Genomic DNA, 18,568 nt, shown 5'->3' with positions numbered 1-18,568 from the left:
CCTTTTGTCCACTTCTGGCTGCAAAAAAAAAAAAAAAAAAGGCCGATGGCCAAAAAATTGAAGCTTCAAAACAGGAGTCCACAAACCAATGGGTGATGGCACGCTAGCTACGCCCATTATTTTTTATAGAGTCTATAGTTTCATCTTGTGAATGTGCTAAACAAAATATAAGAGGATCACCAAAGTTATCAGCATTATTCATTTTCATCTTCTGAGGACAATGAATGCCTGCACCTAATTTCATGACAATCCATCCAAAAGTAGCAACTTAAATCATACCCAACATGCTGACCTTGTGGTGGAGCCTGAGGAAAAACAGGGGATCACCAAAGTAAGTACGACTCATGAATAAATTGTTGAGATATTTTAGTCAAAGTTGTGAACTGACAGATAGACATGGCCTTTCCTATAACCACAACACAAGCACGGCTTTTATGAAAACTTTTGTGCACTCATGGTTCCAGAGGATGCTCCTAATGACTTTGTTGATCCTCCGACTTTCAATCTAACAGCACCATCAGGTCAATCTTTTGGTTTATTACTGATATTATTACCAGCTGTTTAGTGCTAATTAGGAAATGTCAGCATGCTAACACACTAAACTAAGGTGTTGAACATGGTAAATATTATATATCTTCTAACCATCAGCATGCTAGTGTTTTAATTATGAGCATGTTAGCATGCTGACATTAGTATTCAGCTTAAAGCACCACTAATGCCCCTTTTCCATCAAAATTAGCATGTGAATGTGGGATAACCTGCTAGAAGTAGGCGATAGACACACGAGAGTACACAGCTCTGCAGCAGACGAGTATGCCTGTCTGTGTGTGTGTTTTTTTTTGTTTTGTTTTGATTTTTTTGTAGTGTGCGATGTTTAATGTCACGGACAGGCCGGAGAACAGGTAAACAGCAGAGAGGAGCATGAAGGCCTATGAAACCTATACGCTGGTTACTTCTTTTTATGTATCTCTTACTTATCCATTCTCTCTGTTAATCTTGGTGCAGACTAATTTGGGTGGATATTTGAGCACTGCTTGGGCAGAGATGGATGGTATTTTTTTGTTGGCTCATCACTGAATCTCACCAGTAAAGGAGCTAAAATTAGCACATTCACCCAGGTGCTGTGTTTCCATCAATGCTGGTCAGAGCCGAAGGCAATAAATATCTGTGCCTACTACAGAGTCTTTTGACCCTGGTGTGAGTGGCGGTTGAAACCTTTCCCATTGCATTAAAAAGCCAGATGTTAGCGGGTGTTAGTGGGGTTTTTTGTGCAGTGGGAAAGGGGCTTGAGTAAGACCTCACAGAACCTATAGCATGGCTGTAGACTTTTAGGTCCTTTTAACACAGATGACTCTCTGCTCGGAGGAGAAGGAGCTCCTGGACCTCATTGTTTTCCCAATTTGCTGGCATTTTCAGCTGCTGTTCTTCTTCTTTGAGTTAGCTGCTAACTGCTTCTAGCTGCTTTTAAATTGCCCGGGGCGGGTTGAACACATAAGTCGTGAAAACGTCACACCGTCTCATCTATGGTCCCATCCTGCCAGCTGTCCCTTTTACACAGACAACAGTTCAGTGCTGTTACCACCTCCACTTTGGACTTAAAGGCAAGACAACTCTGCCCTCCCCATTCTGTGATCGTACCTTTCATACAGAACAGCAAGGTGGAATAAGGGCACAATCTTACCACCTTGAAGAGGCAGTGTAAAATGGGCTTTTGTCTTTTTGTTTTTAAACGTGCTAGAAAAAGTCGTGTAAAAAGCTTCTTATACAGGCCAGGCACGGTCACCTCAGAATTTTTAACAGTGAGTTTTCTGACTGAAATTAGTTTATTGTCCCGATCAGTGGATTGGATTGCGCAGGTTAAGTAACATTCACACAAAGTTCGAATTTGGTAAACGGTGTGAAAATTCACACCACTGAGTGATTGCAAACTATCTCCACAGTGCTGACCTTTGAGGGAACTGGATAAACAACTGGACTAACATGCAGCAAACAACTGAATAAACATATCTGTGTCACATCACCCATTTTTATATAACCCTCCCTTGTATGGTCTGCAGCCAGTTAAGACAGAAGTGCATGGTACAAATACATACCCTTGAACTAACCATCACTAACCAGCAAGGTACTGTCTCAGCAAAGGAAAGCAAAAACCTTGACAAATATATCTTTTATAGATTTTATACTCATGAAGTTCAAATTTTGGGATTTCCTATTTAAGTTGCGATCATGTTCTTTTCACTTAGTCTTTTACTTTTGGGTCAGTCAACAGAACAAGGAATGAAACTAAATTGACGCCCTAAAACGGACTCTTTCTTCACCAACCTATTTATCAGACTAATAAATCACTAAAGAATTGGACTAATAAGTGATGATGACAGAAAATGAAACAAACGTACCTCGGCCTTGTACATTCTGATCAGGCCCTGGTTGACTTTGGACCAGGAAGGAACAGCACTGATGTTCCACAGCTGGTTGGAGTGTTCTGCAAACGGACCTGTCTTCATCTACAGAGCCGAGAAAGAGGGACAGAGATGAGGTGAAAGAGCAAGACAGCTCTGGTGTAACTTATCCACACTTCATCCAAAATACAAGACAAAGGAAAACTCACTGGTACTGGATTTTAAACTTTTTTTGATAATGGAGGATGACAGCATGTTCATAACTGCTTATATGCAGAACTTAAACCTTTTATTAATATCAGTATTGTATATACATTATAGTTCATCTGTTTAATTAATTTTATTGCACCACAAGATTTATAGGATTTAAACAAGATAGCCTTTAAGCCTTCCTGCCAGTGGTGCCACACCAATTCTTGAAACCGCCATTAAAGTGAAACATCCAAAATCAGTTTTCAGAGTATTAAACACTCCCTCTGTAGGCTGGAAAAATGGCTTTCAAAAGTTCTGCGTGTCTTCAGTGATGAATCTTTGGTCAGCCTGACTTGAGTCACTTATAATGGATTCTAATGCCGACTCACTGCCATAGCAGAAAGACATATTTTGGCAAAATGTTTTTGGAACATAGTGATCTTACTGATGGACAGTGGAGAAGTGGCTTATGCTGCAGTAGTGGTTTGAGAGGTTTCTATGGACCTCTCTGCTTTTCTCAATCAACCAACAAATGACATACTTTTTATATCCATCTTTAAAGGGCCAGTTTTTGTAATTTTTAAAAGTAACAACTTATTTAGCAGGCAATGCGAGAAATGCAGCACCAGTGATAATGAAGGATGTATACCTGTGAAGGAACAGAACCTACTGTGTATAAGGAAAAGGAAGATCTTGAGCTTATTGCAGCAAGGAACCCAAAGTTAACCCTGCTGTTTGACTTTTTCCACAGTCCACAATGTGGCAAGAACAAGTTTGAAATTCTGTACTAATGATTAAATATTTGTTTAGAGTTGTGGCGGTCCCAGACCAGACCTTATATCTGCTCATAATCTTTTTTTTTTTTTTTTTTTTTAAATTAATGGATGACATCACCCCTTCTACATGAATGTGGTCACTGATACTGTCAGAGAAATGTAACCAACTCTGCAGCTCCCCTTAGCTCTACAGAGCTTTACAGTATTGATCAGCTTCTGGTTTTCTGACTGATGACTGTGTTCTGACTCACTCTCACAGCTCTCATTCTTATCAGCAGGAGGCAGAAAAGCTCTGAAAACTACCTGACCACACTGTCTCTTCAAGGCATGAATTTCACACCATTAGTCCGCCTCGTTATTCTGTATAAAATATAGCTGCCCCCAACTAAGAAATTGTCTTAGTCAACCAATAGTCGTCATTTAGGACCATTAGTCGACTAGTCGCCCGCATGTTTATATTATCAATTATATAATTAAAATTATATATTTTCGGCGGGGCAACAAGGTCTGATAAAGAATAGCATAAGTAACATTGTTAACTCTGTGCTACATTTAAAAAAAAAAAAAAAAAAAAAAAAAACATACCAATGAATCAATATAGGCCTATATTTTATCTATTCTATTCTATCTATTAAGTGCATGTCACACACTGAGCTAGTCACTTGTTAATTATGCTGTAAGCAAAGCAGTAATGATTGTGTGGCTAATGGGTACGTAGCAACTTACATGTTTCAAATGATGCATCTATGATGCATCTATGATGCGTGTATGGCCTCTAAAATAGAGGCCATACACCTGACGCGTCTTTAACCACCAGGAAAACGTGAGGTCGGGCACTGGGCGCCACACTTTTGCCCTCTTTGTTCCAGCTTTCAAGAGTGTGGCGGCAGGTTGCGTCTGATGTTGCTATGTCACCTTAACAAGCATCGTTTAGCCTATTTACCTGAAAGCCTGAGTGCAGAGCTGATCTTCTTCCAGGTGCTGTTTGTAAGTGCGTAGGACTATCGTCCATGGGACAGATGTAAAGCTTGTTTGTAACCTGACTCCTGTCTGACTGCTGAGTGTGTGTGGCCTCTTCCTGTGTCTGTCCTTTAAAATTAAATTCCCACATGGTCCAGTCATAGAGGTTTTAATTTATTTTTACAAGGCGCCGCTTTTAATAGAGTTTCACATTTGTTTTTGTTTTTTTTTTTGTGACGAAGCGACAAATGAAATCTTGCCGACTAATGACCTTTCTGGTTGCCTAACGTATGGTTGCCTATTAAAAAGGGCAGCCCTAGTACAAAAGGAACAGTCCTGTAATGGAGCACCTTTAAGCTGACATCACAGGTAGAAACAGCGGAGGAATCAGATCTGTATTAACAGGACAGCCGTGTGTGACCCATTGTGGAAGATTTCAAAGGTAGCTGTTAGCAGCTAGCTAACTCAAAGAGGAGGAACAGCTGCTGAAATGGTTCGCAAATTGCTGTCGCCATGTTAATGCCATTGTTATTGTTTAAAGAAGCACTGCCTATGTGTATGTGATACGTCACACTAGAGGCCGATGCTGTTGTGTTGCATGTCACACTCGTCACGCCTCTTTTGCTTCTGCGATGCAAGAATGCTGTCTAATACCACACACTGGAGCGGCATGATGCAGCCATCATTTGGTGCTGTGTAAAAATGCAAAGGCGGCATAGAGAAGGGACTTCATAGTGGCCCTATTTAACAACTAAAGGCTTCTCAGAGGGTGGTGGTGACAAAAACAGCACTATAGGAGAATGAAAAACAGACAGACATTTATGAGGTGGACAGTAAAAAAATGACTCCAAATAAACGCTAATGTTGCTTTGCATGTAAATTAGCAACTGTTTCCTAATAAGTTTGTCCCATCAACTTATAGGTTGACAATATATTGCAGTCATATTACCTTGTACCTAAGAGGCCAAAAAAAGTTATTACAAGTTTAAAGCTGCCTTTATTACATTTTTAATTTGATCACAAGGAGGCAGCAGAAAAAAGGTGTAACACAACATTGTGGGTGAAGTCACGAACCTTGAAAACAAAACAAGCTGATATCTCCAACACTCATCAACTGGCACCAAAACTATCTAGACTGATAAACAGCACTACAGGTAAGAGGAAAAATATAGGGGGAAAAAGTACTTTTGATTTGTGTGTGAACTGTCCCTTTAAATTTGCACCTAATTGTGCCCCCACATTTGATGTTTGCAAACGCAACTTTGAACTGTGGAAATTATTTCATAAGCGCACTGAACTTTCAGTTATCGTTTCTGCTTTCTCCAATTGTCTGGCTTTTTTTTAGGTTTATTTTCCTGAAAACTGTTTAAAATGAAGTTGAAAGAAAAATGCAGAGCAAGAAGAATGAGCGTGACTGAAAATCAATACTTCCCCTTACCCTTATAATAGAAACATATCAAACAAAAGCTACTGATTACATTGCTTTCTTAATACACTGATTACTCTGCTTTTAGCAATGTAATCAATGTAGTAAAAAGAACATGTGGAACAAAGGACCTGTTGTTGCAGCAAGTGTTTAAATAACATTAATAAATTCTGGAATGAAAACAGAGTGTGCTAGCTTACAGAAAGACAGCAAATAGTAAGAATATACAGAGGAACAATAGGTACACAATCACTGTAACAAGTGTGACTGACAAATTAATGTAGAAATTCATAAATGTATGAATGAAGTGAGGACTATAGACTGTTTTCCCACCATTTTCCCAAGAGGCAGGGGAATCCAAACCCAGACCCCGGGGCATCAATCTAACAACCCCCTCCTTTTTCCATCTCCCCACTCACCCCCTCTCACACTGCTCTAGACACTTTCCAGGGCCTCGCATGAGAACACATGGGGGAAGGGCATGGAAGAGGGAGGAAAGGGGGGTGGAGACAGCCCGTATTCCCTGGAGGAAGGAGTGATTCACAGCAGCATGTGGGGAAGGAAGTGACTCATGTTTAGAACAGCACACACATACTCACACACGCACACTGGAGCCTTGTGTGTGAATCAAAAAAGAACATAAGTTTGAAGTATCCACATGTGTGTGAATAGGAGGGAAATACTTGGGTGTACATATGGAGCATTGCATGCTTAGAGGCCTGTCTAAGCGACAGTAAACAAAAGAGGAAAAACAAACCTGAAGTCAGAGCTGAATAAGGCCAGTAATAGATCCAAGAAAGGAAAGAAGGCCTCAGAGTGTGTTATCAGGTTTATTCTGCTTCACTCGTCAAACAAAAAGACATATTCAACATGTTTTTGTAATCCGTTTAAACCTCAGAAAGTTGATTTTAACAGTCAGAGTTAAGCGTCATTATTGCTTCATTTCATTTACCTCGGAAGTCAGAGCTTGGAATGACGCCACACCTGAATCGACCGCTTCCAGTTCAACAAGTTGGAAAACCATGATGTTGTTAGCACTATCAGTGCTAGCTAGCATAACCACTGTTAGCAGCACCACTTGGTAACAAAGCATTACGTTGTATTTGGCACATACAAACACTACAGCAACATGTCTGCAGATAGAAGTTGGACGGTACTGTGTGTATCACTGTTGTAATGAGACACAAATAAGACTGAATTGCTAATAAACAGTATGGATGCAGGATATGGATTCTTTTCAGTTGATACCAATAATCAATAATTACCTACTTCTCATGGCTGATACCGATAAGATAACCAATTATTTCATATTTTTGTGTTTAAAAAAGAAGTTCATAACCTGTAGTTCATGCACACCTGAGGCTAAGAAAGGCTAAGATGTGATGAGCAAAGGTAGCTGACCACATCTAACCAACATCATTATTGTTAACACAACAAAAACAAAAAACTTTTCTGAATTTTCATATATTCATAGCTTTTATAGAGCGTTTTACCTAAAATTTCAAATTAAATGCTTTGACATACTCTGTCAAATCAGACATATTAAACACAAGTAACTGAAGTAAGTGCAGTGCCGTGTCAGTGTGGGTTTTTGTTAACAGCTCTGTGTCGGATATTAGCTGCTGCTGCTGTGTTAGCTCGAGCTATCCGGGCAGACATTTAACTGACCATTTGCCTGAGAAGCAGCAGCTCCGGGGACGGTCCTTCAGCACTGCATCTAACCAGTGTAATAGCAGTGACAGAAAGGGATCAAACCCCTTCATTGTGATGTTTTCATCTAACACTGTGAAAAATGTCCACACTGGCGACAACACGTTTGGCTCTCTAGTAAGCATGCTGCGCTTGCTCCTCTTCTTCTGTGCATTTATGGGCGGTGTAGATGCTGCACCACTTTGAAAACATGAAAGCAATTTGGCTTTGAATTATCAGCTCTACTTATCAGCTATAATTGTATTATTGGAATAATATATTATAATAGAAATTTCCCATTATCATCTGATAATCTATTGGCCCGAGATATTTCATGCATGTGTTTAGTAGCCATCTTGGATTTTGAGGTTGGGGTTGGTTAGCTTTCTTTGACTATATATGTTGGAAATGTGACTTCAGAGGAGTTTAAGATAAAATCTCTGACAAGGAATTTGGAAATTACGACTTCCAAGGACATACTATTAAGCCTGGGTACCTCTGCTATGGTCAACCACAGTTGCACTCTGACTTAGAATGAATGTTATGGGTAATGGTCACTGGGACCACATTTAAGGTGTCCACACCTACAAAACAATCACAAACTGGTATTCCTCTTGCACATACCATAAATAGACGGTATGAATTATAGTTTGTTTAGACCACTTTTAATTAGGGATGCACTGATTTATCAGCCACACATCGGTATCGGTTGTGCTGGCAGTGGCAGTGGCTGGCTGATGTTTTTCTGTTCATCATTTTTCCTCAGGCTAAAGAGCAGGGCTCAAGACTAACTCCATCCTGTCATCCTGGGGACACTAAGAAACGTTTGGGACGAACAGAGATCTTCCTAGGACATTGTCAGGACGAAAGGATGCAATAAATTCCCTACCAACACGTTAGAAGACACACCCTATTGTCTCCCTGACAATCCTTCAATGTGAACAACAAATCTTTGTTGACATCTGCAGGTGGAGAGCTAGTTAACATTAGCTGTAGGCAGCCAGTGGCCAGAACTAACTGCTGACGGAGGTTGCAATGAGGTACGTTACGATGTGTTCAAGCTCTAGTCAGTTAAAATGAGTGTCTGTCGTAAAGTAAATTATAATGTCCTCTTGGTGTGTTCAAATGTCATTTTGTAAAGTGTAGTTTTTGGTGAGAAACTTGAATAAACACAGCTGTATAAAGGAGAAATTTGTTGAGGTCTTCACAGCAATATAAAATAGACAGAAATGGAATTATGATATTTTATAAACAGTAAAAAGACTTTTGAAGCAGTTATTTTTTTAAGGTTATATTAAAGGTTGTTTCATAATTGTGAATGATTTAATTTGTGCTCATTTAAAGGTAGTGTAATTATGGGCTTTAAAACAGTTATTTTTTATAGTGTAGATTTCTTTGTCTCCCTGGCACAAAAGGTGTAATAAATAACAACAAAAACAAAATTAACAACAACAAGAACAACAAAAACATCAGTATCGGCTGTCAGTTATCGCCTATTGGCCAAACTGTCATATTAAACATTGGTATTAGTATCAGTCCAGAACATCACAATTGGTGCATCCCTACTTTCAATCTCTCGCTGGGCTTTTGCTTGCAGCTAAAATGGCAGGTTTGTGAATAAAACAGTTGTTGACCAGACTTAAATGGGACTGTAAAGCCCTTGTCTATAGAAATAAACTTGTGGTTTTAGGGGTGGTGTACAGCTGTTAAGGCTCTACAAGATGTATAAGGCAAATACAGCATTGAATAAATTCTGTGGATTGTGTGTGCCCTTAAGGGGCGAAGCTATTGAGCTAACAAGTTTGCCATGCAACCTTTAGCAATGGTGAAGATGTTTACTTATCTCATCCTGACTCGTCAAACACCTCCGCTTTGTGAGTGGTAAACAGCAAAATATGTTGTGCTTCGTGCCCTCCTGCATCAGGTTTGGATGTTCTTGGACAGCATGACAATTTATGCTTGTTACGTGCATTGTGTCTTTTCATAATAAGCCTCAGTTTTCACAATAAAAAGGTACCATTTCTGCTCCTTAGGTGCAGAGTCATTTTCAAAATAAACGTATAACATACCTAAAACACCTCCTTTCACATATTTTTCCCAAAGTTAGGCAACAAAAGCATGTTTAGAAAAAAAAATCATGGCTTGGCTTAAAATAAGGACAGTTGTTACTAACATAATGTAACATCATGTGACATCTGTCATGTGACATATGTCACTACCGTGCCATGTTACTCATACTAGCACGCTATGTTGTTGTTAAAAACCCGTCCACCTCCCCTCCCGCCTACCCTAGAGGGACTTTCTTGCCCTTAATGCTGCGTAGTTGCCGGCAGCATTACAAACTGCTGCTGGCCAGTGCGTTTCACAACGCCGCAGAAGTTGCCTTTGTGTGTTGATATTGTAGGTGTATGTCCACTGACATAGCAGCAATATTTGATGACTTCAGTTGCTGGCTGCAGCGTGGCTAAAGTGGGATGCCCTGTGTCCATGGAAACTCTATAGTAGAACCCAATCTGACGTTATGATGGAAATTTGTCATTTCAGCACTGAAAGGTATCTAATGTACTTGTACTTACACACTGTATATACTTAGATTGAAACAATTTTTAAATTGGAGTAAGTTTACAGAGCTTCAAATCACTTAACAGTTCATCACTCACAGTCTAATATTAATTATGAGACTGGAAAGATTGTTGAGCACAATGGAGAAAACAATAGCACCAGTAACAGAGCAGACGCACCCATAATGTAAGACTGATATACATGAGTCTATTGCCCAAGTGCATGCTGGGAGTACTCCCATCACTTAAAACTGTAATCATATGATAAGTACTCAGTCTTCAAATGTCGTTTTGTCTGACCAACAGTCAAAAAGTCAAAGATATTCAGTTCAGAATGATATAAAGAGCAACAAATCCTCACATTTGGGACGCTGGAACCAGGCGCTGGGTATATTTGGCAGCATAATGACTGAAACAATTATTTGAAAATATCTGCTGGTTCATTTTTTTGTAAATTGTCTTTTAGGTCTAAAGCATTGTCACACCAAAAGTCGCGGGTGATAAAAAAAAAATGAAAACTGAGTGACGGATGAGGAGAGCCACGGAGGCCCTTCTTCCTTCTTCACATAACAGTAGCATCCTTTCATGACCGTGAGGAGGAGGGAGAGGTCAAACAGCAGGAGGATGAGGAGGAGCAGGAGGAAAAAGAGGGAAGGAGGTGGTGCTTCTGAGTGGGAAGGAGGAAAAGGATGTAGCTGCTCCAACAACACCCTCCTCTACTTCCCTCCCCTCCTTTTCCTCCGAAACCAAAAACAAAGCGCATGGTTCCTGCTCTGGCCCCCATCCAACACAATCCATCTGCCTCTTTCCTGTCTTCCTTTTCCTGGACAAAACTGACATGGACTAATTCATCTCCAATTGCTAAATCAGTATTAAATCAGTACATTGTCTTCTTAAAGTACATGTAGTACTGTATACACATATTGAAAATATATCAATATGTAATCTGATAAAACAAATCCCAAGGGTAAGTAATCTAAAAAGTACAAAGTGATAGGATACAGCAAGATAAAAATTTGAATATATAATTCATCTACAGATATTCTTCAACTACACAGTGAGAGTAATGTCCATCAGGGGGCAGTATCTGGATACCTGCCCATGTCCAGACAGAACTGACAGATTGTTTCCAATCATCCTCTGGCTCGGGGAAAGAAAATAATAAAACTTGTGGTAAAAACAACAGGGAAAGTTTGGGAAAATTTGGGAGCTGATGTCAAGGCTGCCAACAAAGCTAACCTCTAGGTTTCTGCAAAGTTATTGCTATAAGTTGCTGATTGATGGGTGGATGTCATATTATTGGCTAAAATTGGTACTGGCTTTCGTAAGCACACGTCAAATTTTGTTTTACAGGATGAAAACATGATTGCCTTTTGATACAAGAATACAAAGCATTGCTTTTTTGGCATATATTGTTACATGGATGCACAATATCACCATGGATATGACATAAAGGGGTTAAAAAGGCATTTTTCATTCCATGTCAACTTTAAGGTCAGTTCACCCAAATTACAGAAAACACATTTTCTTATCCACCTCATTGTGAACCGTTTTCACTGGAACTACTTTCTACAACACAAAATATTGTCCCACTGCTGTGTGCATTACCCAGATCACCAGGTATGGTGTTTCTGGAAAGAGCTGTCAATGTTTAATTTTCAAAGCCATTTCCAATGTTGTGAGCACTTCAAGCCAAATTCCACTCACGCCCATTGTAGGTGACAGAATTGGAGACGGAATTGTGAAAATCTGCTTAAATACAACCAAAAGTGTCTGCATGGCTATACGTTGCTACAGGCTAAGCAAGGAAACATTTGTTTGGTAATGTGGGCAAACTGAAACTTTAAAGATTAAAGACATAAAATAAATCTGGGAAAACAAATGTGGAAAAAAAGAAGGTGTCTGAAATTTTCTTAAATCTGCGACAGTTATTTTTTGGCCTCTTGGGGGCAGTGCAACAAGCTGTAAACATGACTGTATCATCCCATTACAAGATTGTTATGGCTCACTTGTTAGCGATCAGTTACACATCCAATAGACACAGAGCAACATAGGCATTTATTTGGAGTTGTGTTTGTGTCCACCTAAAGGAAGTCCAATACTCACTCTCCTTTTCACTCTCCACCAACTCCTGAGAAAAATATTTGGCTCTTTGCTGCTAAGTGATCCAATATGTTCTAGGGGTATAACAATCCATCAATCTGAATCGATAGAGTGACTGACTGATCAATGATCCAATATCATCGATGCAAAGTGAAAATACTGATCCATATCATCATTTTAAGGTTATGCCTTTATTCTGAAATTCTGTATCACTATCAAACAGCAGCAGGCAGATGGCAAGCAGCTGAGAGAAAGATCAAATGTGATGATTGTGTTTAATTTACCCACCTCATTGATGAACTTGATGCACTCCAGAAACATGTAGTCTTGGTGATGCTCACTCACCACCCTCTCATCAAGAAAGTGCCGAGGCTCCAGTGTTGGGTGATCTGAAGAGAGAGTGAGCTGTGAGTGCACAACTTCACCACCAGGTGTCACCATTTACCTTCCCATTAACTGATGACTGCTTCCCCTTGAAATGTCACCTCTCAGCACTGTTGAGATGTTCTGTCAAGTGGACCCAAATCTGCACCTTTTACCATTACAAGGAGAACCAGAACTACAGCAATGACTTTTAATTAGCACAGTGGAGTGGTTTTGTGTTGTCATTAACTTATCTTTTTGACATGTGACAGTAGAAAGAGCAGGGGTGTAAATGACACAGTTTACTGGGACACATTTTGACTATGACAAGTCAAAAAGTCTGCAGGGAAAAAGTCAGATTGTATGAGATTTGAGGAATCACGTTAGCCTTGTTTTAGCTTCTCTAAACTATCATCCTGCTTGTTTTAGATTCTATTTCAAATTCTAATGTCAATCATTATTGTTTTACAGCATTTCATGGCCTAATTATGTCTACCTAGACTGCAGAGCTTCACTTAATTCCACATAGTCTGAGATCCTCAGACAGGGACTTCTAAAGATGTTTCACACTGAACCAGTTTGGTGGAGTTCAAATAAACTCAGTCATTTAGGCTGGTGTGAAAGCTGTCAGTCAAACTCGATGATGATAGATGTAATTTTAGCGTAAATTCAGAAGCCAAACCAATATTAATCTATCTACTGATCATGAAAAAATAAGATGGCAATCTCCTGATGTGTGAACTGGAAGTAATGTATAACCAATATTTATGCACAATCATTTGGTAACCATGGTAACATATGAGAGCGATAATTTTCCATTATCAATCATAAAGTGAGTAACCAGAGGTTCATTGAGTTTGGGTCTTGCTCTGTGTTTCCTAATAAAAAGTGAGTGAAATGATGGAACCATAATATAATGGTGAATGCATTTTTTTTTGTTTGATTCTAACCTTGGCCTGGACCAAATGAATTGGACTACAGGTGTGAAAGTGACCTTAGCTTTCCTGCAATCCAGATTAAAAACCAGGGAAGGACTCAATTTGAGGTAAATATGTGACTACATTTTCTTCCGACCAACCCATGTTAAAAACAATTTTGAATAGTTGATGATAAAAAAAGGGAAGTTTTTCAGGATACAAACCCCTTTTCCACCCAAATTAGCACATTTAGGTTTTGTAAACACCTGCTAAAAATAGGCTTTAGACTCCTTTTTTCACCACCAGCAGACCAGGTGAGCATGCTTTTCTGTTTATTTTTTTACTGGTGTGTCAAGTTCAATGTCACAAACGGGCCAGAAAGCAGGATAGTAAACAGTCAAAATCAAGACCCGTGTTACAGTGGTTACTTCTTTTAATGTATGTCTTTCTTATTCAGTCTCTCTTTCAAACTGTTGCTTGGGTGTAGATGGACGATATGTTGTGGTGGTGCGTCATTGCATCTCGCCAGTAAAGGAGCTAAAATTAGCCACACACCAGGATTTTGTGTTCCCATCACTGCCAATCAGAGATGGAGCTGATAAATACCCTTGACTACAGCAGAGTCATTTAACCAGAGTATGAATGCAGATTGTAACCATTTCATTATATATAAAAGGCAGATGTTAGCAGGTGTGGGTGTTTTTTTGCACAGTGGCAAAGGGGCTTTCCAGAACTGGAGCACACAGGGCAGCTTTATAGCAACAAATTAAAATTTGTTCAGTAACAGCCCTACCAGATCATTTATGTAGAAAAAGACACTTCATGCATGCAGAGCTCATATTAACCAGGCAACAGCCAAGATTTCTGTCTTGTTTTGCCAACTAACAGATTTAACATTAAACTACAGTAACTAAAGACACTTAACTGGTTCAAATCAAACAGCAGCTCTTGCAAATCAAGATATAAAATCGATATATCAACAATCAATTTGTCCTAGTTACTTCTGTGTGGTAATACAGTGCCGACTACATATTACCATGCATATACAGTATACAAATGCACCTCCTTTCACATTTCCATACATTTTAAATAATCTTATGTAGTTTCCAAAAACATGTTATATTCAGTAGGCAATACAACGTGGGATGCCATCCCCCTTGTTAGCAAAATGACCAAAATGTGTCCCCCTTGTTAACCTGCCATCTCTCTCCGTCCCCTGGGTCCACACCCTGTCACCGTCCTATCTACATCTGTACGCATAACTGAAAAGTTATTAGGAGTTATTAAATGTCAATGGAGTGTTTCTTTTGTAACCGCAGCAGCACTTGTAGTGCTGGTTTAGCAACCAGAAAAACTAACAGACCAATTGTTTGCATTGAATTAGTTCACGTGATGTTTCTAAATCAATCAAATCTTTGCATCACTGCAACTCAAGTGAGTGAGATATGAAATGAGAGGTAACAGTCAAACAGTAACAACAGTAACAACAGTAACAAATGAGTGAGTCAGAGAAAAGTCATTTCGCATGGCATCTTCTAAAGAGAGAAAAGCGGACACTGAACTGCTGAAGTGACACTCTTACCTACAAACTGGGAGCTTCCCCAGATGAAGGGCAGAAACTGAAAGTCATCCAGGCCCCACACACCTTGGCTCCCAGCTGGCTCCATTCTATAGGTCCTCTGCAGCTTCCGCATCACTGCCAAATACCTGCAAGGACAAACAGCGTGCGCGCACACACACACACACACACACACACACACACACACACACACACACACACACACACACACACACACACACACAGCAGGATGTTGTAGGATGGTCAGAACAGAGAGTGATCAATTAGCCGATGAGCTAATATTGTGCTAGCTACTCTCCAGAAATAGGAGATGTGGAGAAATACTACATTTGTATTTTGCGATAACGATACATATAATGTATATAATCTAGAAATTCAATTGATAGTGTTTATAGATCAAATTACGGAAGTGCATTGCATTCACTGAATAAAAAAAACTGACACCTTATCTAATAATTACAAGATAGAATTTCATAATTATGACATTCTAACCTAATAATTACAAGGTAAGATCTTCTAATTGATATTAGATATTCACCATTTTTATAATTATCTTCAGTAGCTGCGCATCAAAGCCTCGATTTCTCCCAGTTTTTGGATATATTGTTAAGCTAATTCAGGCAATTATTTCACAATTTTAGCCAACTCGAAATAATCATAAACGATGATGCAGGTTAGAGCGCAACAAACTGAATGTCCTCAGTATAAATCAATTTGTAGGTTTTACTTTACTCCTTCTAAGCTCCACAGGATGGGTCTACTGGCAAACAATCTATTTTGGGAATGTCAGACAGAAACAGGAACATTTCTTCACACAATCTGAGAATGTAAACTGGTTAACCCATTTTGGGAAAAAGTTGTGGATCACATAGGGAAGTGGTTGGGTATGATGGTACCTAAATTACCAAAGCTATGCCTTATGGGGGATCAAACAGAATTGCCAAATCAATCAAAATATGACTTTGCTGTGATAAATGTAGAGGTCACAGCTGCTCGAGTGATCCCCAGATTCTGGAAAAATACATCACCTCCAGATTTTGAGAAATGGAAGGAATCGTTGTTAAAATTCGTTTCATATGAACACGTTAGCTAGGGTCAACAATGAAGTTGACAACTTTAAGAGGTCATGAACAGACATTTTTGTTTGTAATATGTCTGCTACACTGCAAATTACTATTTTGGGTCTAAGAATGTGTAGTTACCAGGTGCCTGTGGATATGTTGCGTTCCAATAACAATACTGTCCGTTTGTTTAGATATGACTGAATAGATAAACAAAAATTCGAATTACAAAAAAAACTCTGACTATAGGCACATTTAGGGACTGTCCTAAAAGTGTAATAAGACCCATTTCAATATTAAGTAACTTTTGTTTTTTTAGTTTAACATAGAAATATCCAAAAACTGGAAAAAAAATCTAGGCTTTAATACAGAGCTATTGCAGATAATGGCCGTGATAAACAGTGGATATCAAATAGGCTATTAAACTAACTTCACCCCTAGATCAGGATCTCATAATTACCAGGTCTTATGTTGTCATTATGAGATAAGGGGTCCATTTTTTTTTTTAATTGAGTGAATGCAATGTGCTTCCATATCAAATAACCTGACAAGTTAAAACAGGTGTTAAACACTTGACAAATCAGAGTCTGTCTTACATTTATGCAAATAATTATCATAAGGCAGTCTTATTCACTTATTTTGTGTCATCACCAACAGGAGTTGCCACACAGCATTTGCTTCAAATGTGTCACAGACACATTTTTTGTTCCACTGCTGTAATTTTTGTGGACACTATATAATGCACAGTGACCTAACCTGTTACATTTACTTGAGTAGTTTTTTCAATAAACTGTATTTCTAGAAAGAGTTGCTTTGTAGAATACTTTTTACTCTTACTACGGTACATCTATGATAAAATATTTGTACTTCTACTCAGTAACACTGTGCAACACACTTCTCGCAACTTTTACTGGGACAGGTATTCACAGCTATTAGATACTTTTTACTCTCACTTAAGTAGTTATTTCATGAGTACTTTTACTTGAGTCAATACAATTATAAAGTAACAGTACTTTTACATGAGTACTGTTCTTGTTTATTCTAGCAAACACTGAAATCTAGCTGTTAGATAGGTAAAACAAAGTACTGGACAAATTGAAATTTTGACCTGATGATGGCATTACACAAAAAGTCACTGAAATCATAGGGATTCATCTTCTGGTGACCATGAAAGTCTGCACAAAATTTAATGGCGGTCCATCCAGCAGTTTAGATATTTCAGTCTATTTCAGTCCCCCCCCCCCCCACCCCCCCCAACCCACCCACACACACACACATTATACAGTACAGCTTAACACAAAGCATACCACAGCAGCAACAGCTCACCTGTTAAAAACCTTAAAAACAATAGCCAGCTGATCATCAACCCTAAGAGCTCCGACCTTGCAGAGGCAGCAGAGGAACGCAGCAAAAGCAGCTTCATGACCTGAGAAGATGAATATACACACATTAAAGATCTTCATGCCTGAACAGGATCAGTGTGCAATCTAGTTTCGCTCCACCAGAAATTCAACACCAATACCCCTTTTCGACAGTCATGTGCTGGCTTAGCTTGGCTTGGTTTGGTTTAGGCCATCAGCCCAACACAGCAGGGATTTGCATTTCCATTACAACAGGGCTACCTGCTTGAAGGTGTGTCTTTAACTGATAAGAGGGCAAATCCACGGCTTAAGTCCACTGTTATTTTTGCTGTGTTTTTTTTTTTGTTTTTTTTGCAGAGGTGCAGTAAGAGCCTGTTGTCTGCAGTTCTTCATCAACATCTCACTGTGGCTGTTTCTAACTTTACTTTCTCCCTTTGGTATTATTAGACTTGCCTTTATTGAAGAAAAGCCGCTAACAAATTTCCACTAATTCAGTGATAAACACATTTCCTTTACTGTAGATTCTTCACAATAAAAGTCCCCTGTTATTTCGTTACCTAAAAACTTTTATTGTGAAGCAGCAAAATAAGGAAATGTTGAGTTTTTTATAATGCTGTTATTCCCATCACTGTGCAAGACTTGTTGGAGGGGGAGAAGCGGGGTCGTCAGGGGTTGGCTGCGGTTGGCTAGATGTCACCACAATCTGCTTGAGGGTGGGCGGCCCTGCTTTTGGACCTACTCTGGACCTACTCTCAGCGTGGTACAGGGCCTCTTAACTGATGATGGAAAGGCAAATCAGTGCGGCATGGCTTGACTCGGCACGGCCAAAAGAGACTGTGGAAAAGGCACACAAGTGCACCTTTCTGCATTTCACAGTAATGTGAGGAAGAAAACATGACAAATCAAAAGACTTCTTGTACTTTCAGCTATTACTTTACAGCTTACTACCACTATAAATAATGTTTGGTTGACTTTCAGTTTTTATAATACTACCGATACTGATACTTCTGCTACTTTGAATCCCGTCTGCTTAACATTTCATTATTACCTATAATTTTTATATTGTTTGGCCTTTTGTCCAGATGACAATTTAAAATAACGTATTTCCTCACGTTGTGTTTAAGGCACAAGTCTTTTCCTCATCTTGTGTTCTTTTATAGATTCACTTCTGTAGAACTACA

At 39.2% G+C, this 18,568-nt stretch overlaps 1 protein-coding gene across 1 annotated transcript in view; it reads right to left on the bottom strand.

Moving 5' to 3' along the window:
- The window catches only part of ptpa (protein phosphatase 2 phosphatase activator), a 37,575-nt gene that overhangs the window by 7,951 nt on the left and 11,056 nt on the right, over positions 1-18,568 (bottom strand). The window contains exons 6-9 of the mRNA XM_033646582.2: positions 17,353-17,452; positions 14,969-15,093; positions 12,395-12,495; positions 2,397-2,504 (exon numbers count right to left, since the gene is read on the bottom strand). Of these exons, the coding sequence (XP_033502473.1) occupies positions 2,397-2,504; positions 12,395-12,495; positions 14,969-15,093; positions 17,353-17,452 (434 nt within the window). The remainder of the gene's footprint in view (positions 1-2,396; positions 2,505-12,394; positions 12,496-14,968; positions 15,094-17,352; positions 17,453-18,568) is intronic.

This window comes from Epinephelus lanceolatus, chromosome 19 (genome assembly GCF_041903045.1).
Source record: "Epinephelus lanceolatus isolate andai-2023 chromosome 19, ASM4190304v1, whole genome shotgun sequence".
Taxonomy (NCBI): Eukaryota; Metazoa; Chordata; class Actinopteri; order Perciformes; family Serranidae; genus Epinephelus; species Epinephelus lanceolatus.
The sequence above is the reverse complement of the archived record's forward strand: the minus strand, read 5'-3'. Positions and strand labels throughout refer to the sequence as shown.